Below are 17190 nucleotides of genomic sequence, written 5' to 3'. Positions count from 1 at the left end.
CTGACAACATTATAAACAAAACACACCATGAGATAAAGTACTATGGATTTTCCCAAACCTGTAGTCATATTCCAGGCTTTATTTTATTTGTAAATTACAGTTAATTACAAACATGTATAAATGACTTTACTCTTACAAAAGAAATTCTTCAAATTTCACTGATGCATTCAGCCTCTTTCTTAACTACACAACTAAAAGCAGTAGTCTCCAGTTTACCAAACTTTTAAAAAAATATTTTAAATTTATTTATTTATATTTATGTGGAAGACAGGAGACAAATGCAGAGAGATATCTTCCATCTGACTCACTTCCCAAATGCCCACAATAACCAGGTCGAGTGAGGCCAAAGCCAGGAAACAGGAATTCCATCTAGGTCTCCTACATGGGTGGGCGGGGAACCAAGTGCCTGTGCCATCATTTGCTGCTTCTCATGGGATAGTATTAGCAGGAAGCTAGAGTGATCAGCAGTGGAGGTAGGACTTGATCCCAGGTACTCTGATGTGGAATGCAGACATCCCAAGCTACAGCTTAACCTGCTGCATTATAAACCATCTCCCACTGCCAAACTTTCTTAACTGGTAGCTCAGTCTAGTAATCAATGACCTTGCCTAAATACCTAATGGAGGTCTCAAACAGAGTCTAAGGGAATGGACAATGAAATAATATGACAATGGTGACAATATTTAAGTTTTTGGTTGGAACAAGTATCAAAATCCACAAAAATCCAAGATAAAAAATATCATGGTATTATAGGTAATCAGCGCATCTGTTAACTTCATTTATTTGACTGGGCTCTGCCAGAAAATACGAGATTCTCAACAAGACTACGGATCTTACAGCTGACAAACTTTTGAATTATTCTGCACCTGTGCTCCCAAAACTTGGGTTATCTTCTGTATACTCTTCCCTTCCAACATCTAAAAATGTTCAACAATGGGTTCCTTTGTAGGGGGCCTGTTATCTCCTGACTCATGCTCTGTGACAATAGAAGAAGCCAAGCAAAAGATAGTTACACAGGAAATAATTACCAGATACTGTGCCAAGGCTACCATTTCAGTCACTACAAACCTACAGCCCAATACACTAAGATAAATCTGCTTCCTCTGTCTCAGAAACCTGGACCTGCAGAACTAGGCCAGACCTCACAAAGAGCCTAGGTTATAAAACAGTCTTTCTTTAAGGGCTTTTAAAAAACACTTGGGCCAATAGAGCTGATTTGATAAAAAATGAAATTATATTACTAGAAAATCTCATTAGTCAAAGCAATGTGTGTCCAATCAGCTATGGTTGTTTTCGACTGTCAAAAATGGTCTATCAATGTACAATAAAGAACAAAAGCTACCTAAATTTTATTCGAATAAAATAATTAAAACAGTCACAGTTCATTATTACACATAACTAACTCAAAGCATAGATAAAAATTAAAGTATATTTTGAGTTTAAATCATTCTTTCCCTGAAACAACATCAGAAAAAGAGTCTACAGAAGAATCACAGAGAACTACAAAGAGTGGTAATCTCTGGACATTATAAATAGATTTTAATAGTTTGTTTCTCAGGCAAATAAAATAATAATTGCTACCTTATGAAAAACTTGATCAGCATGGCCTAAGAATCACTGTGTCACAGGCAGCGATTACAGGGGTAAGTACTGGTCCATTTTTTCTGATATCATGGGTTCTCCTTGGTGTTTGGCATAGCACGTGTGAAAAAGTGCAGCTGAGGTCAGGAAAATGGTTATGTACATAAACTTAGGTTAAGACAATACTACTCATATAACAACTGAAATTCTGCTCCTATTTTAGTTAAATATATAGCCAAACAATAAATATCACTTTTCACTTGAGATCATCTTTAGTCACAAAAAGTTCCTGCAGTCTTCTGTCAGTGGTTGTAAAGGCATTCAGCATTGTTGCTTGTTTGAATGTCTGTTTGGCTGCCAATGGACTGTCCCCAAAAGAACATTTTTGCATCTCAATAGACTCGCCGGTATCAACAATCTTTAAACTATAAATTGAACGCTGCTAAAGAAAGGCAGAAATAACATCTGTTTTGTAGTGTCCTGGTATCACATTTACGAAATGCACAAATGATCAGACTACTTTCCCTTATCTAGCCCTCTGCATCTGAGGATCTCCAACGGGCTGACAAACAGTAATTAACAAGGCTGCACAACACCCTTTGAGGACTGCAGGCAGCATGAGCCTCTCTGAGAGACCCAAGAATAGAGATCCTGGGAGACCTCCCATTGACAGTCAGTGGCTCAACTTGGAACTCAATTCCCACAGGACCATGGCTGAACATCTCTGAAACTGTGTTGCAAACTGTCAATGGTAACCCTGCTAACTCCTTAAATAAATTTACACTGAAAACCAGAACCGATCTCAGAGAGATTTATCGGTTCCCTAGGTGTATGCACACCAAGTGATCTAATAATGACAGTGTTTCAGCCCGAGTTATCTGACCATTCTATTTCCACAAATGAAGCAGAGGAGTTTACTTAAATGTTCATTTGCCATTAACTTCCAGCTACAGATAGACCCAATAAACCTAATTATACTTCTGTGCTTTATGAACAGAATGAAAAACCCATTTGATACTGGCAAACCCTTTGTGAAAATTGATGATTATATTGTCCCTTTTAAAACAGTCATTAGATAAAAGACAAAGGTCCAACTTAAATATTCCATTATGAGAATAAAATCCAGAATTTTTTATCCAGGAAATAATGACTAATATGGTTACATCTGCCTAAGATTTTATTTAAATAAATAAATTAGTGCCATTGTATAAATATACATACAGAAGAAATTGATTGAAAAGGTGATACAACTGCACACGAATCCTGACTACTGTATACTATTTGGTTTAAAATGAGAAAAAATATCAATATATTGATGCTAGAATAGATTAAAACGTTTTGACTTTTACCACAGACTATTAAATATGTTAATCTCTTGACAGAGCCAAACTTTAATAAAAACACTGGGTTTTCAAAATATTAAAGTTCAGCGACCATTTTTAGGAACCCATTCATGTTCTGTAACAACTATTGTACAAGCCTTAAAAGAGTACAGATTAGGGGCTGGCGCTGTGGCGTAGTCGGTTAAGCCTCTGCCTGTAGAACTGGCATCCCATATGGGCGCTGGTTCATGTCCTGGTTGCTCCTCTTCTGATCCAGGTCTCTACCTATGGCCTTGGAAAGCAGTAGAAGATGGTCCAAGTGTTTGGACCCCTTCACCTGTATGGGAGACCCAGAAGAAGCTCCATGGCTTCTGGCTTCAAATTGGCTCAGTTCTGGCTGTTGCAGCCATATGGGGGGGAGGGGGGGAGTGTACCAGCAGGTGGAAGACCTTTCTGTCTCTCCCTGTCTCTCCCTCTGTCTGCAGCTCTTCCTCTCAAATAAATACATAAAATCTTTAAAAAAAAAAAAAAGAGTACAAATTTAAGTTTTCATATAAGCTTAGAGTATTTTTACCAAAAATTCTAAAAGCTTTAATGTTTCTTCCTATTCATAAAAGTAAACAACAATGATTTTATAGAAATACAACATAGTTAATTGCAAAAAAAAGCTCTGATTTTCATAGAGAAATTTCTAAAATAAAGCTCATACTTCTGTGCCCTTTTGTTACTTGAAGCACCACGGTTGGTCCAGCGCTGTGGTGTAGTAGGTTAAGCCTCCACCTGTAGCGATGGCATCCTATGTGGGTGCTGGTTCATGTCCTGGCTGCTCCTCTTCTGATCCAACTCTCTGCTGATGGCCTGGGGATGCCCTAGAAGATGCCCAAGTACGTGGGCCCTGGTACTCATGTGGGAAACCCAGAAGACGCTCCTGGCTTGGGGCTTCAGATCAGCCTCACTCTGGCTGTTGCAGCCTTTTGGGGAGTGAACCAGCAGATGGAAAACTTCTCTTGTTTCTCCCTGTCTCTGTAATTCTAACTCTCAGATACATAAAATAAAGCTTAAAAAAAAAGCACCATGGTCAAGTCAGGTGGCCTATGAGTGAGACAAAACTTACTACAACAGGGGCGGTCATTTGGTGTAAAGGTTAAGATACTGCTAGGAATGCTCACCGCCCATACTGCAATGTCTGCATTTGACTCCTGGCTGGGTTTCTGACCCCAGGTTCCTGCCCAAGGAGGAAGCAGTGATGGTTCAAACAGGTCCCTGCTACCTACATTGGAGACCTGGATTGAGTCTGCAGCTCCAGGCTTCATCCTGGGATGTTGCAAATATTTGAGTGAACCCACACATGGGAGATCATGGGAGATCTTTCTGTCTGTCTGTACCTCTACCTTTTAAATTAAATAAGTATTTAAAAAAAAATGCTTCTAACAAGATCAACTTAATACTAACAGCAAGGGGGAAATATGAAGACATTCATTTCATGAAAATATATATAAACATTTAGATATGAATAAAAAAAAAACTAAAAGCCAAAAATGGAAAAAAAAAAAAACAAAAAACTGATCCAAGCAGAGACAAAAATCGGGAGAGGGATGTGACATAGTAGGTTAAGTTGCTGCTTAAGACACCTGCGTCCAATATCTGATTGTCGCTGGAGCTCTGCCTTCTCTGCTTCTTTTTCTTTTTTTTTAATCTGATTTTTTATCCTTTGACAGATAGAGTTAGTGAGAGAGAGAAACAGAGAGAAAGGTCTTCCCTCCGTTGGTTCACCCCCCAAATGGCAGCTACAGCCGGTGCGCTGCGCCGATCCGAAGCCAGGAGCCAGGTGCTTCTTCCTGGTCTCCCTTGCGGGTGCAGGGCCCAAGCACTTGAGCCATCCTCCACTGCACTCCCGGGCCACAGCAGAGAGCTGGACTGGAAGAAGAGCTGCTGAGACTAGAACCCGGCGCCCATATGGTATTCCGGCGCCACAGGCAGAGGATTAGCCAAGTGAGCCACGGCACTGGCCCCTCTTCTCTGCTTCTGATCCAGCTTCTTGCTAATGTGCCTGGAGAGGCAGTGGAAGATGGCCCAAAATCCTGGGCAACTGGCACTTCTGTGAGAGACCAGGATGTAACTCTGGCCCAGACCTGATTATTGTAGCCGTCTAGAGAATAAACCAGCAGGTGATGCAAGATGAAAGATCTTTCTCTTTTCTTTTTTTTTTTTTTTTAATTTTTGACAGGCAGAGTGGACAGTAGAGGGAGACAGAGAGAAAGGTCTTCCTTTTGCCGTTGGTTCACCCTCCAATGGCCGCCGTGGTAGGCGCGCTGCGGCCGGCGCACCGCGCTGTTCCGATGGCAGGAGCCAGGTGCTTATCCTGGTCTCCCATGGGGTGCAGGGCCCAAGCACTTGGGCCATCCTCCACTGCACTCCCTGGCCACAGCAGAGAGCTGGCCTGGAAGAGGGGCAACCGGGACAGGATCCGGTGCCCCGACCGGGACTAGAACCCGGTGTGCCGGCGCCACAAGGCAGAGGATTAGCCTACTGAGCCACGGCGCCGGCCCTTTCTTTTCTTTTTTCTTTTCTTTCTCTCTCTCTCTCTCTGCCTTTCTCTCTCTCTCTCTCTCTCTGCCTTTCTCTCCTACCAACCCTACCTTCCTCATGTTGCTTTGCCTTTCAGATAAATAAGTGAGAAAGAAAGAGATGGAGAGAAGAGAGAATTACCAATTCTAATGAAGAGAACTTGTTGAAATTTTAGTTCTTGTGATTCTTTCACTTCTTTCCTTACTTTGAGGCATACTTCATTTCTAAAACCAGTAAAAAAATGTATCTAAAAGCCTAATATTCTGGAAGCAACAATATAATATCTGCTTACGATATTCTGCCTACTCCAGAAAATGTTTCTATTATTTATCATCATAGCTTTGAGCAATTTTAAATTAATATTTTTGTTGGATGAATTTTCCATACTTAATTCTTGATACCATTTTGTATAGTATTTAACAATGACTGTCAAGTTTTTACTCTTAGTATCAGACTTCTATCTATAGATGTATTTTTTAAATTATTTATTGATTTGTGAGACAGAGAGGGAAAGAGAGAGAAAGGTCTTCCAAGTGCTGTTTCATTCCCCAAATGGTTGCAATGGCTGGAGCTAGGCTGATCCAAAGCCAGGAGCCAGGAGCTTCTTCTAGGTCTCCCACATGGGTGCAGATGCTGAAGCCATTGAGTCATCCTCCACTGCTTTCGCAGGTTATAAGCAGAGACCTGGATTTGAAGAGGAGCAGCCAGGACACCAACTGGCACCCATAAGGGATGCCGGCACACAGGCAGAGGCTTAACCTACTACGCCACAGCAACAGTCCCTGTATAATTGTATTTATTAGAATACTTGCTCTATGAATGCCATGTTAAGTGCACTAATAAAAAACCCACTTTTAAAAGCTGATATTTAAAAAAAAAAGCTGATATTTACAATTTCTTAAATGGTTTACAATTAATAAATAAACATGTCATACAGCAAGATAGTCAACTTCAAGTTTCATTCTATCATCTAAACTCAAATAGGAATATTCCATTCTCCAGTTATATATTCACATAGAAAAACCTATTTTCATTCAAGCCATGTATGCTGTATTTGTATATTTCTACCACATATTTATACATTATTATAGGATATTCTCTCAAATAAGCAGACCTTTAGAATTACAAAATTAAAGTACCTTGCTTTTGTCTTTAACAAATATGACAACTGGGTTTTGTATTGAGAAGTGTGCATTTGTTACAATAACTTAAGAATACCAATATCCACAATTTAAGTAAAATCCTTGTCAAATTTACAATTAGCATCAGCTCTACTTCTTAGTTCTCTTAGCTGTCTTAAAAAGCTTATCACCTAAGATATGTACACACAAAGAATTTGCAAATTGAATGATAAACTCAATATTGCACAGCAAAATAAAAGGGATACCCTTCGTATTCTAAATGCCCAATAAAATTGGTGATTTCCTTCCATATAAAATGTGCACTTAAAAAAATTCAAATTTGCCTAAAATCACAGAAAAGTGACTCAAGGCTCTTTTTAGAATATGTCTGTATCCCTGTATGTGCATATCTATGTGTATGATTTCAATAAGCCTATATTTATTATATAATTTAATTTTCATAGTTCTCTAAAGTTTTATAGATAACAACCTTTAATGATCACAAATCACAGGGTTGGGTATTTGGCTGTTGACTGTAGAACATGGCTAAACAGTCTGTTGCTAAAGATTTCCCACTTCGGCACAACTGATGTGGAGAAACCGAAAACGCAGTTGAAACGGTGCAATAGAAACTTGAAGTCGGGAAATTGAGGAAGTGCAGGAATCAAGAAAAACAATTAAAAAAAAATAGTCATCCCCAATCTGCTCCAAAAACATTAATTGCATCTCTCAGATTTTTTAGTCTACCTGCCTTATCAATTATTTATCCTTCTAAACTCATAGAGCATACAAAAGGTGGCAGAACAGTAAAACGCTCTGGTATCAAATGAAGAGGTCGTGGGTGAAAAGAACTTGAAACAGAAAAAGCAGGCAGGAGGACAACAGGGATGCAGATGGGGGCACCCAGGTGCTGCGCACTCTCAATCCGTAACACGACGGGAACAATTCCTAGGACAGTTCCTATCCTGCCTTAGGACCAGAGGCTTGAGGCTGGAGGAGCACTGGCATGCGAAGGAAGTGGGAGCGTGTGCAGTGACAAAAGGCAGCTCCCTCTCTATTTATGTGAAGCACGCTCCTTGGGTTGTGTCCCTCTTGAAGGACACAGGGACAATTTCTCTTCTTTCCAAACTCGCTTATAATAAGCTTGCATCCTCCCTGCAGGAAGGAGTCTTTGTTTCTCAGTGTGTGGGGCACCCCCTCTTCTGTATTCCAGCCCTTCTCTTAGCTGCAGGGCACGACCACAGACGGGAATGGTAACAGCTTTTGTAATTAACTGTGCACCTGTAAGGGGTATCTCTCAGCTCCGCTGGAGAATACCTGAGAAGCACAGATAGGCTTCAGAGGATCTGCAGGAAATGAGGGCAGTGCAGCCAAGCAAACCTTAGCAACAGTAATTTTTCTGGTAGAGGCCTTGGTGGTCTCTGGCCCAGAGGTCAAAGCACCAGGCTGTCTGAACTCCTTTTCCTAGCTGCGTCTTTGGTAAAGGTTAGTTACTTTCTGATGGACCTTCTGTGTGCAAACAGAGCTCCAAATTCACACAGAAATCTCAAAATTTGATCAGTGATAAGGTGAAATGTCAAATGCGGTAATGCCTTGGGCAAAAAGCTAACATCACTTATTGTGTGTTCGTGAATCTTCAAAGGCTAGAATATTTCTTGACAATGATGGGTCTACTGAGCTGTTTCCACACGGGACTATGTGTGTCTCTCTCTCTTTCAAGGATTCTGATGCTATAAAATGCACCATATTATCTGATGCTCTTCATACCATGCACGTTTAGGTTTTTCTCATTTCCCCCCCTCTCTTGGCAACTAAACAACAAGCATTGTCATTAATACATAATCATACTGTGTGTGGGTTTAAAAAAGAACACTGCGTTTCTGTATTAACCTCTCACCCAAGACTTTACATTCTCAGTGATTTAATTCTGTTAACTTCCTTATTAAGCATATACTGTGTCACACCACCTTAAAATTTAAAAGTCATTGAGTTATTTCAGTGTGACAGATGTGCATTGTTCTGGGATTCTACACCCCCCTTCTCCAACTGCAGCTTTGTTGTTTTGCATAATCACCAGGAATGATTAACCAACACTAAACCTGAGCGAAGAGGAAAGACAAACAAGTGTCTACCCACCACTGACTCCAGCACACGGACAGCACACGGACAGCACGCAGCAGCACCTTTCTGTCACGGTGGCCTTCTCAGCGTTAAGTCCCTGCACTGATGCACATCAGTAATTCCCTTCATAATACATAGCACCACCCATAGAGAACTGTGTCTTCCCCGCATTTCCCTTCAAAGTAAAGGAATGATTTAAAAATTAAACCTTCCTACCCGTAACAGGGACTGGGATTCATCCTTGGACTTGTTTTCTCCGGTTGCAGGATACTGCTGGGTGAGGGCCCCCGACTTCTCTCCGCCAGCTGGCACCCCCTGCAGGAATCCCTTGGTCTCCACAGCCAAGCCATAAATAGGTCGCGCCAGATGGGCAGCTTCCACATTGGGGCTATCCCTCAGAGTCTTTGTCTGCTCTTGGGTGCCAGACACGGGCGTCAGAAGCCCCAGGCTTGCTTGCGTGTATGACGGACTGCCTCGCAGGATGTCTGCCCCTCTCCAAGTCACACTGCGGAGGTCATCACTTGAACTCTCAGTCCAAACTTTTTCTTTGAGCCCTTCCTTTTCATCCAGTTTCTCCCTCTTCACTATACTCTCAGAAACTGGCTCTCCCATTTTAGAGTCTGGGTTTAGCAGACTGTAGACCTTGAGGTCAATTTTGGGCTCCTCCTTGATGGTGGATACGACATGCCCATCCTCTTCGCCATTGGCTGTAGTGATGTCCTGTTCCTGGCAGTGAACAGTGTTGAAGTGCTCCAGTAGTGACTGAGTATCCGCAGCTGTGAAGCTGCACTGACGGCATTTGTAGCAGCTGTGTGCTCTCCTGGAGAAGAAGAAAACAGGCATTGGAAATCCAGTGCTTGGAAGAGTTGTCTTTTGTTGCTGTTCTTAATTAGTCTTTAAGCACCTGAATTTTATCTCATGCAATGTAGTATAGGTAGAATGAAATATAATATTCTTAACACCCAGAAGTTGGAATATAATTAACTGACATTTTCCATTCTATGTAAGAATATAAAGTTCCTTTTGTTACAGTAGTAGGAACACACACACACATACAGATACCTGCTTGTGTGCACGCACTCCAGCTGATCAGCACTCAAACTGGTTGGCATTATCATTGGATGATCTGCTCCATTTCATTTTATGTTGATGGCTCATTATCAATTCTGTATTAGTTCATTTGTTATTCATGTTTTTACACCTGATTCCACCAAGGCACTTTTCACTTTCAGTTTATCTAAACCAAATTGAGGGTTTTCTTTGCTATTAATACAGTTACATTTCTAATGCTGAAGTGCTTTGTACAGCTTTTCCATATATTAAAATAAACTATCAAATTAATCACAATGTTATTTTGTATCATCAGGTTTAAGTCTGTTTAATCAGTAAAAGATGACTAATCTACAAAATCTAGAAAAGAACATGTATTAAAAACCCAATGGTTTTCTAAATAAATCCTGTATCTATAAGTACTTATAGACATTGAACAAACTGAATATCTGTTGAATATCAAACATCAAGACAGCTGCTGTATGGATATGGTCATTCACAAGGTGTGAGTGCATGGTACTGTACATGTGAAGCCAGGAGAACACACTGTCAAAATATTAACTTTGCCAGATACCTGGTACATATCGGTAACTGAAAGATACACAGACCTTGCCCACCTGGTGAGTACAGTCTAGTCAGGAATGGCAAGCTACTCATAACACTATGAATGAATGTATAAAAGTGCTCCATGTACTAAGAAGAAAATTCACAGATGGTCATGGGGGTAAGGAGGGCTCTGAGGGCAGTCAGGAAGAACTTTCTGAGGGAGATACATGAAATCAGAGGATGTAAAGGAGTTATGTGTGTTGGAGGAGGAAGCAGGGAGAAGGAAGTACATTCTGGCAAGTCTGAGATATTGAAGAGAGACCACTGTGGCTAAAGAGGAAGAATGTCAATCAACAAGCTAGAAGGGTCATTCAAATTATGTGGGCCATTTGGAAGTAGAGTGGATATCTTCGAAGGTTAAGGGAAGCCATGAGCAGGGGTGGATCATGGTCAAACCCATGTTTTAATGACATTAGATCTGTGATAGTTTCGGTATTAACTTCTTTCCCTGAGGAGACATGTCTGATAGTTCAAATTCCAAAAGATGTTTCTATGTTACAGAAGCAAAATTCAAAAGCAACAGAAATCACAACAAATATTTGTACAGAATACTTTTAATGAATACCTTGGATATTTAGTTTAACTTTTCATAGATTGCTTTCCATCTTTTATTTTTCTTCATTATTTAAGATATAAATGATAAGCAATTTGTTGACTGGCCAAAAAATACAATATTCAAACTAATTTTCTCAAAGTAAGTAGTTTAATCCCTAAGGCAGGCATGTCTATGAACAAGAGTAGGAATCTTGCCACCAATGTCAAGAGCAGAAACTTCAAAGGCAGGACTGAGGGTGCCAAGGACAGTAGACAAGACCCAAATACTAGAAGCCAGGAATCCAAAATAGTTCCAAAAAAGACAAAAACACATTTATCATAGTAGTTAACATTAAAGCATAACTCAGGAAAAACCCTAATAAAGATACTCTACATAATCTATTGAGTCATGTAAATTCAAAACAACAAACCAATTTCAGGACACACATTAGCAAGTTTTGATGAACTTTCACCTTCAGACAAGCCTAATGAACTCATTGCCCTCTTTGGCACCCTCAATCCTTTGTTTGTTTGTAGGTCCTCCTCATATGAGATCGCTGCTTGGAATATCCAAGGGGAACAAATTAACACTATTGCCATGTCTCCTCTAAAACTGGTGGCTCTCATGCAAAACTCCCAAGAGTCATGGCCATACTAGTTCAAGAAATAAAGACTGTAAATATTAGGGCAATGAGAAACAGGAAGTATCAACACAGAAGAGGAGAAATACAGAACTCTAGAACAACACATGGGAAAATTATTTATAAAGGCCAGACATCAGCCCCCTTCTGGAGACACAATTTAGCCCATATAAGAGTATAGTCTCAAGGCAGACTGTATGAGTTTCCAGATCGTCTCTGTATTTAAAAATGTATGTGTCTCCTCAAATTACTGCATCTAACTCAGTTTCTTCATCTGCAAAATGAAAGCAATAATGTATTTTGAAAATGGTTTTTGTGAATAGCAAGTAAATAACACTAATAGTAGGTATGTAAATAAATAGTTAACCTGTACAAATTCTAAAATTAAACAAAGTCCCTCTGTTCCATAGAAACCTGCTCTTTCGGCAAAAGGGTTCAAACTCTTGGTATCAACATTTAAATTTTTTGTATCATTCTTTTCCATTCCCCCGTGGGCGTCAATCATGACAAATATCATTCTTAAAACCAAGCTATTTTCTAGAAGATTCTGTTCTTGAGGCTACTGCAAACAGAATACATTGCATGCCTTCACCGTTTCACCTCATGGTATCCAACGAGCTGACAAACCAAGCAGTGGAGCAGTTTACTGCTTAGTTGTCGAGCTCTACTGTCTTCTCCCTGACAGTGGTCAGATCCAGACTCTTAAGAAACTGAGGGACAAAAACAATAACAGCATTACATGTGTTTTATTATAAAGCCTAGGGAGGTGGGGGGGTGTCTCCTGAGTGCATTTAGTAAAAGCAGTTTTGAAAATATCTAGTAACATGTCTAAGTAGTTATGATTAGGTAACTTCTACGTAAACTCATTCTGCAATCTAGAAGTCGTCTTGAGCCACTTCCCTTCACCAAGTAAAGAGGAATGTATCCAACCTTTACCCATTACTCATACTTCTTCCAAAGTGTACTAAATCCTCCATTCTTATCGAGAAATTAGTTCAGAACAAAGCATCACCCCCTAAGACAGGTATCTGGAATGTCTAGGCTTTCTAACTTGAAGTTACTGTTCTGGTGGACAACTCCCTGACTCCTGACAGGTCTCAGCAAGAGCTGCTCAGATCTGCCCCACAGAGAAGCTCTTGATCCCATGCTCCCAGGCAAACGCATCTATAACGTACGTGTTGGAAAATCATCGAAATACAGAAAACAGGGAGGTGAGTATCAAGCAAAAAGGAGACAGAAATTGCAGAGGTAAGTTTTCAGCAAGAACTCAGTTTCACATTGAAAAGGAAAACACAATTTAACAGGAAGGATATTAAAAGGGGGTTGTGAAAACAACTTCAATTCAATCACCTTTTTTAAAAAGTTTTTGAGAATTCAAAGCCCAAACACCTATGTGATCTCATATTCTACTGAAGTCTAAGGCCCCACTTTACAGAAGGCGAAATGGAAAATAGCACCTTGTCCATCTGATTTACATCACATCAAGAAGACAGTACTTATAAATTCCAGGTCTTTTCTCTGTTTTTCTTTCCTCTGTGGCCTAAATTTTTAACTTCATGCAAAAATAAGTGAGATTCCCCATAACAGCAATGGTTTGCAAAACAGGTTGTGCAGCATTGCAATGTGAGGAGTTTCTTAGCAATATAGATTCCAAAGCCTCCTTGTCTTTCTGAATCAGAATGTTCTGGGCATCACCCAAGATGCTAAATTTTTAACAAGGTCCTCAAGTGACAGCAACGCAGGAACCTGCATCTATCTTTAAACCACAATACTAGATATGTCATGATTCTAAACAATGAATAAGCTCCCAAGAAACCTCCTCCTACCTCCCTAGATTTTAATGAAACACAGGTAAAGCCATTATTATCTTTGTCAATCAGAATTTCAAGATTCTAGATAGGACTACTATTAATGAAAAGGCTGAAATTGGACAGTTAAGGGGTAAACTGCTAACCGCCCGATCGTTTGAGCCATCAGACGCCACTAGGTGAGGCAGAAAAGGCAGTCTGCTTGGAGAACTCCTTGCTCCTTACAAATATCAGTTCTAAATAAATGGCAGACAACATTACTTTCAATGTGTGGAGCCATATAAACTTCTTTATAAAGTATATTAACACGAAGAATAGTGCTTCTCAAACTAAACACACGGAGGAGTCACCTGGGGGTCTTGTTAAAATTCTTATTCTGAATTCAAAAGTCTGTCATGAGAGCTGATATTCTGCATTTCTTATAAGAACCAGATAATGTTGATGTTGTTCCTCCTTAGATCACGCCTTGAGTAGAAAGAATAATTCAGCCATGACCAGAAATAACTTCAACATTGGTATGTGTTAGCTTGCAATGAGCTATCAGTATTATATATACCAGCACTTTACAGAACCTTCTCAAATGAATTTTTTATGACAGGCAACATCATTTCCCTCTTTAGCACATACAAATATCACCCACTTCTGAGAGTCTACATTATCAGCTTGACAAATTATAACTACAAATATGAAATTGTCAAAGTAATCCCAAACCAATTCGCTTTTTCTATTTCATTGTTTGGGGATTCTCTCTTAATATTCTTTCAGGCTAAGCCATTTATATGAATTAACCACGATGATCACACAAAATCTGCATTCTCATCCCCATCTTGAAGCTGAAGAAGTGATGCAAGAGGTCAATCACATAAAAACACGATTGAGGGCAAGACAGAGTCTTCTTGCTGGTGCCCACAGTTATGGTTTCACATATTTTGTTAGTTAATGTGACATTACTAGCTTGTTCTAGATGGCTCCTAAACACTTGAGAATGTTTTCTGATATGCATCCTTCCCTCAGTAACTGACAAGAACTTTACCAAAATGCCATTCTGCCTCCAAAGAGTAAAAGGAGCCGTAGAAGGGCTTCTCAAGAATAAAAGTTCAGTCATTGTGAAACTACCATGGTGGAGGCTCTCCTCTAACCTACTGACTGCACTTTGTCAGCATTAACATGAAGGCCTCAAAAACATTCAGCAAGTATTTCCTCCATTGCTGAAGACCTTAACCATCCCCTCAAATTTAAACACTCCCAAAATATCTCAATCCAAGTACAAAGCATGGTTACTCTAAAACTTCAGCTACTGCTTAGATTTCTTTTACACATTGCCTTTTTTAAAATCTAGTGTCTGTCTTACCTTACAGTTACATCATAATTCTCCTAAGATCAAGACCAAAGCCCACAGTCTCTGGACTCCTCTCACCACTGAACAGCCAGACATGGACAATGAGTACCTGCTTAATAAGCAACAATCACAGCTCTGCAGGTATTCGGGACACTCGATTTAATAAACAGCCCCATAAAATGGCACAGGAATACTAAGTGGTACACAGCTACTGTGAAAAGTGTGTATTTTGAGAGGACTCTAAATAAACCCTTTATTATTTAAAAACTTCTAGCACGTCTGGCTACATTGAGCCAAACTAATTTAAAAGATGCAACAAATAAGTGCTTGGCATTAATTTAAATTCTGTACCTCTTGTCAACTGGATAGCAAACATTCTTATCATGTCACCTGAGGGCGGGGGAGAAATACCATTATTTTGTAGCTGTCATTAGTGTAAGGATACCAGATAAAAGAAAAGACTCAGTTAAATATGAATTTCAGATAATATGTGAATCTTAGTGCATGCCTCGTGCATTATTTGGGACATACTTAAATAGAAGCTCCATATGCCTCATACAATACAGGGCAATGGAGAGATAAATCAAAGAAACTTTGATTAAGTAGTTAAATCATCCTTCCTCTCCAGGTACATGAAATCGAGCTGCCTACATAAGACCAAACTATACTTAATAAAAGTTATTGAGAATTTCTGTGAGCAGAGAAGCTGCATTCCTTATCCTACTTTTTTAGAATTTTCATGTGCCATAAAATAGCACTTATTTGGAATCCTTCCATAATTCAATTCACAGTGGTCCTTTATCCTAATGGTAATATTTCAAGAAAATAATTTATACTGGCCGGCCCCACGGCTCACTAGGCTAATCCTCCACCTGCAGCGCCAGCACCCTGGGTTCTAGTCCCGGTTGGGGTGCTGGATTCTGTCCCGGTTGCTCCTCTTCCAGTCCAGCTCTCTGCTGTGGCCCGGGAAGGCAGTAGAGGATGGCCCAAGTGCTTGGGCCCTGCACCCGCATGGGAGACCAGGAGGAAACACCTGGCTCCTGGCTTCGGATTGGCGCAGCAGCCATAGTGGCCATTTGGGGGGTGAACAAACGGAAGGAAGACCTTTCTTTCTCTCTCTCTCTCTTTCTCACTGTCTAACTCTGCCTGTCAAAAAAAGAAAGAAGAAAGAAAATAGTATCTACTAATCAATTTCTACTATCCAGTTCTTTGCATATAAAATAAATAACATTCAAAGAAAAAGAGAAGCGGATATCTCGGGGAAAGACAAAAATTGATATATAGATAGATAATCAAATCAGTTCTTTAGTTGTGGGGAATATAATTTTTAACCCTGGATAAGAGAAGAGGAGTCTACAATCTAGGGAAGAAAAAAAAATATAGTGAATGAAGCAAATCCTGCTCAATATACTTTTCCTGCATGTTTATGCTGAAATAATCTATTTAGTATTTACTCATTTGGAGAAAATGGCTTAGGAAGAAAGAAGTGTTTTCAACTTCAGTGGTAGAAGAAAATACAACTAATGTCATATCTGAAATATTCCAACTTACAATTTACTTTCAAAACAGAGACATGCCCTAAAAACTGTTCAAAATAGAAAGATGAGTCTCCCCATAAAACTGAAAGCAAAAAAGACATGGAAATAACTGATACAAACCAATATGAAATTAAAATCATGGCTAAAATGTATCTGTTCCAAGACTTGATAACTGTTTTTACACGAGGCCATTAGTAATGAAGTTCCTAATCAATTATCTACAAATAAAGGTAATGGCACCAGGATTTATTTTGTTGGTGTACTATAATATTCTTGGTAGCTTTTTATCTCATAGTAGGAATTTTCAAATTGAAATATGATGTCTGCTTCGAGATACACAGGCAACTGATTTATTAGGTGTTGTTTAAAAAAACATGACACAGAACATACACAAATCTAAATGCAACCCTCATGGCCCTCATCCTTTTAGAAACTCAGTACTAATGCACTGTGTTCTTGGCATTTTCAGATGTGCTGATAATTAAGTGCTTATCCTAAAAATCTATTCAGAATTAGCAGAACATGCAGTCCAAGCTCTTTGACAGAGCTCCTTTAAGACAGAGATTGAGCAGTAGCTCTCTTAATTTGACCACCTACTACATTTAACGTTAATTCCTTCAGTCTGCGTTTACATACTTGAAGTCTAAAAGGTACAACCACTGTTTAAAAATTTAAAGATGCATTCATAAATCTCTTAAGGACAGAGGGTTGTCATCTCACACTCCACCAAGAATGTGTGCATTTTCTCTTCATTCTGACTAACAAAGAGCATTACAATATTTCCAAGTAAATAATAATATTATTTAAGCAATTCTTTAGTAATGATGGATATTGGGCACTCATTCATTCATTCATTCAGCTATTTGCTAAGCATGTACATGGATGAGAACTGATGCTTCATTGTTTAAAATTTTAACATGAGTTGAGGGTGCACATACTCTATATATCTATATTTTTATAT

At 39.5% G+C, this 17190-nt stretch overlaps 1 protein-coding gene across 7 annotated transcripts in view; it reads right to left on the bottom strand.

The window, feature by feature from the left end:
• TRPS1 (transcriptional repressor GATA binding 1) overlaps nucleotides 1-17190 on the bottom strand; it is a 273674-nt gene that overhangs the window by 180332 nt on the left and 76152 nt on the right. For all 7 annotated transcript variants that reach the window (XM_062188087.1, XM_062188083.1, XM_062188084.1 and 4 more), the window contains one exon: nucleotides 8930-9533. In XM_062188087.1, coding sequence (XP_062044071.1) covers nucleotides 8930-9533 — 604 coding nt within the window. The remainder of the gene's footprint in view (nucleotides 1-8929; nucleotides 9534-17190) is intronic.

Source organism: Lepus europaeus, chromosome 4 (genome assembly GCF_033115175.1).
Source record: "Lepus europaeus isolate LE1 chromosome 4, mLepTim1.pri, whole genome shotgun sequence".
Lineage (NCBI taxonomy): Eukaryota > Metazoa > Chordata > Mammalia > Lagomorpha > Leporidae > Lepus > Lepus europaeus.
The sequence above is the reverse complement of the archived record's forward strand: the minus strand, read 5'-3'. Positions and strand labels throughout refer to the sequence as shown.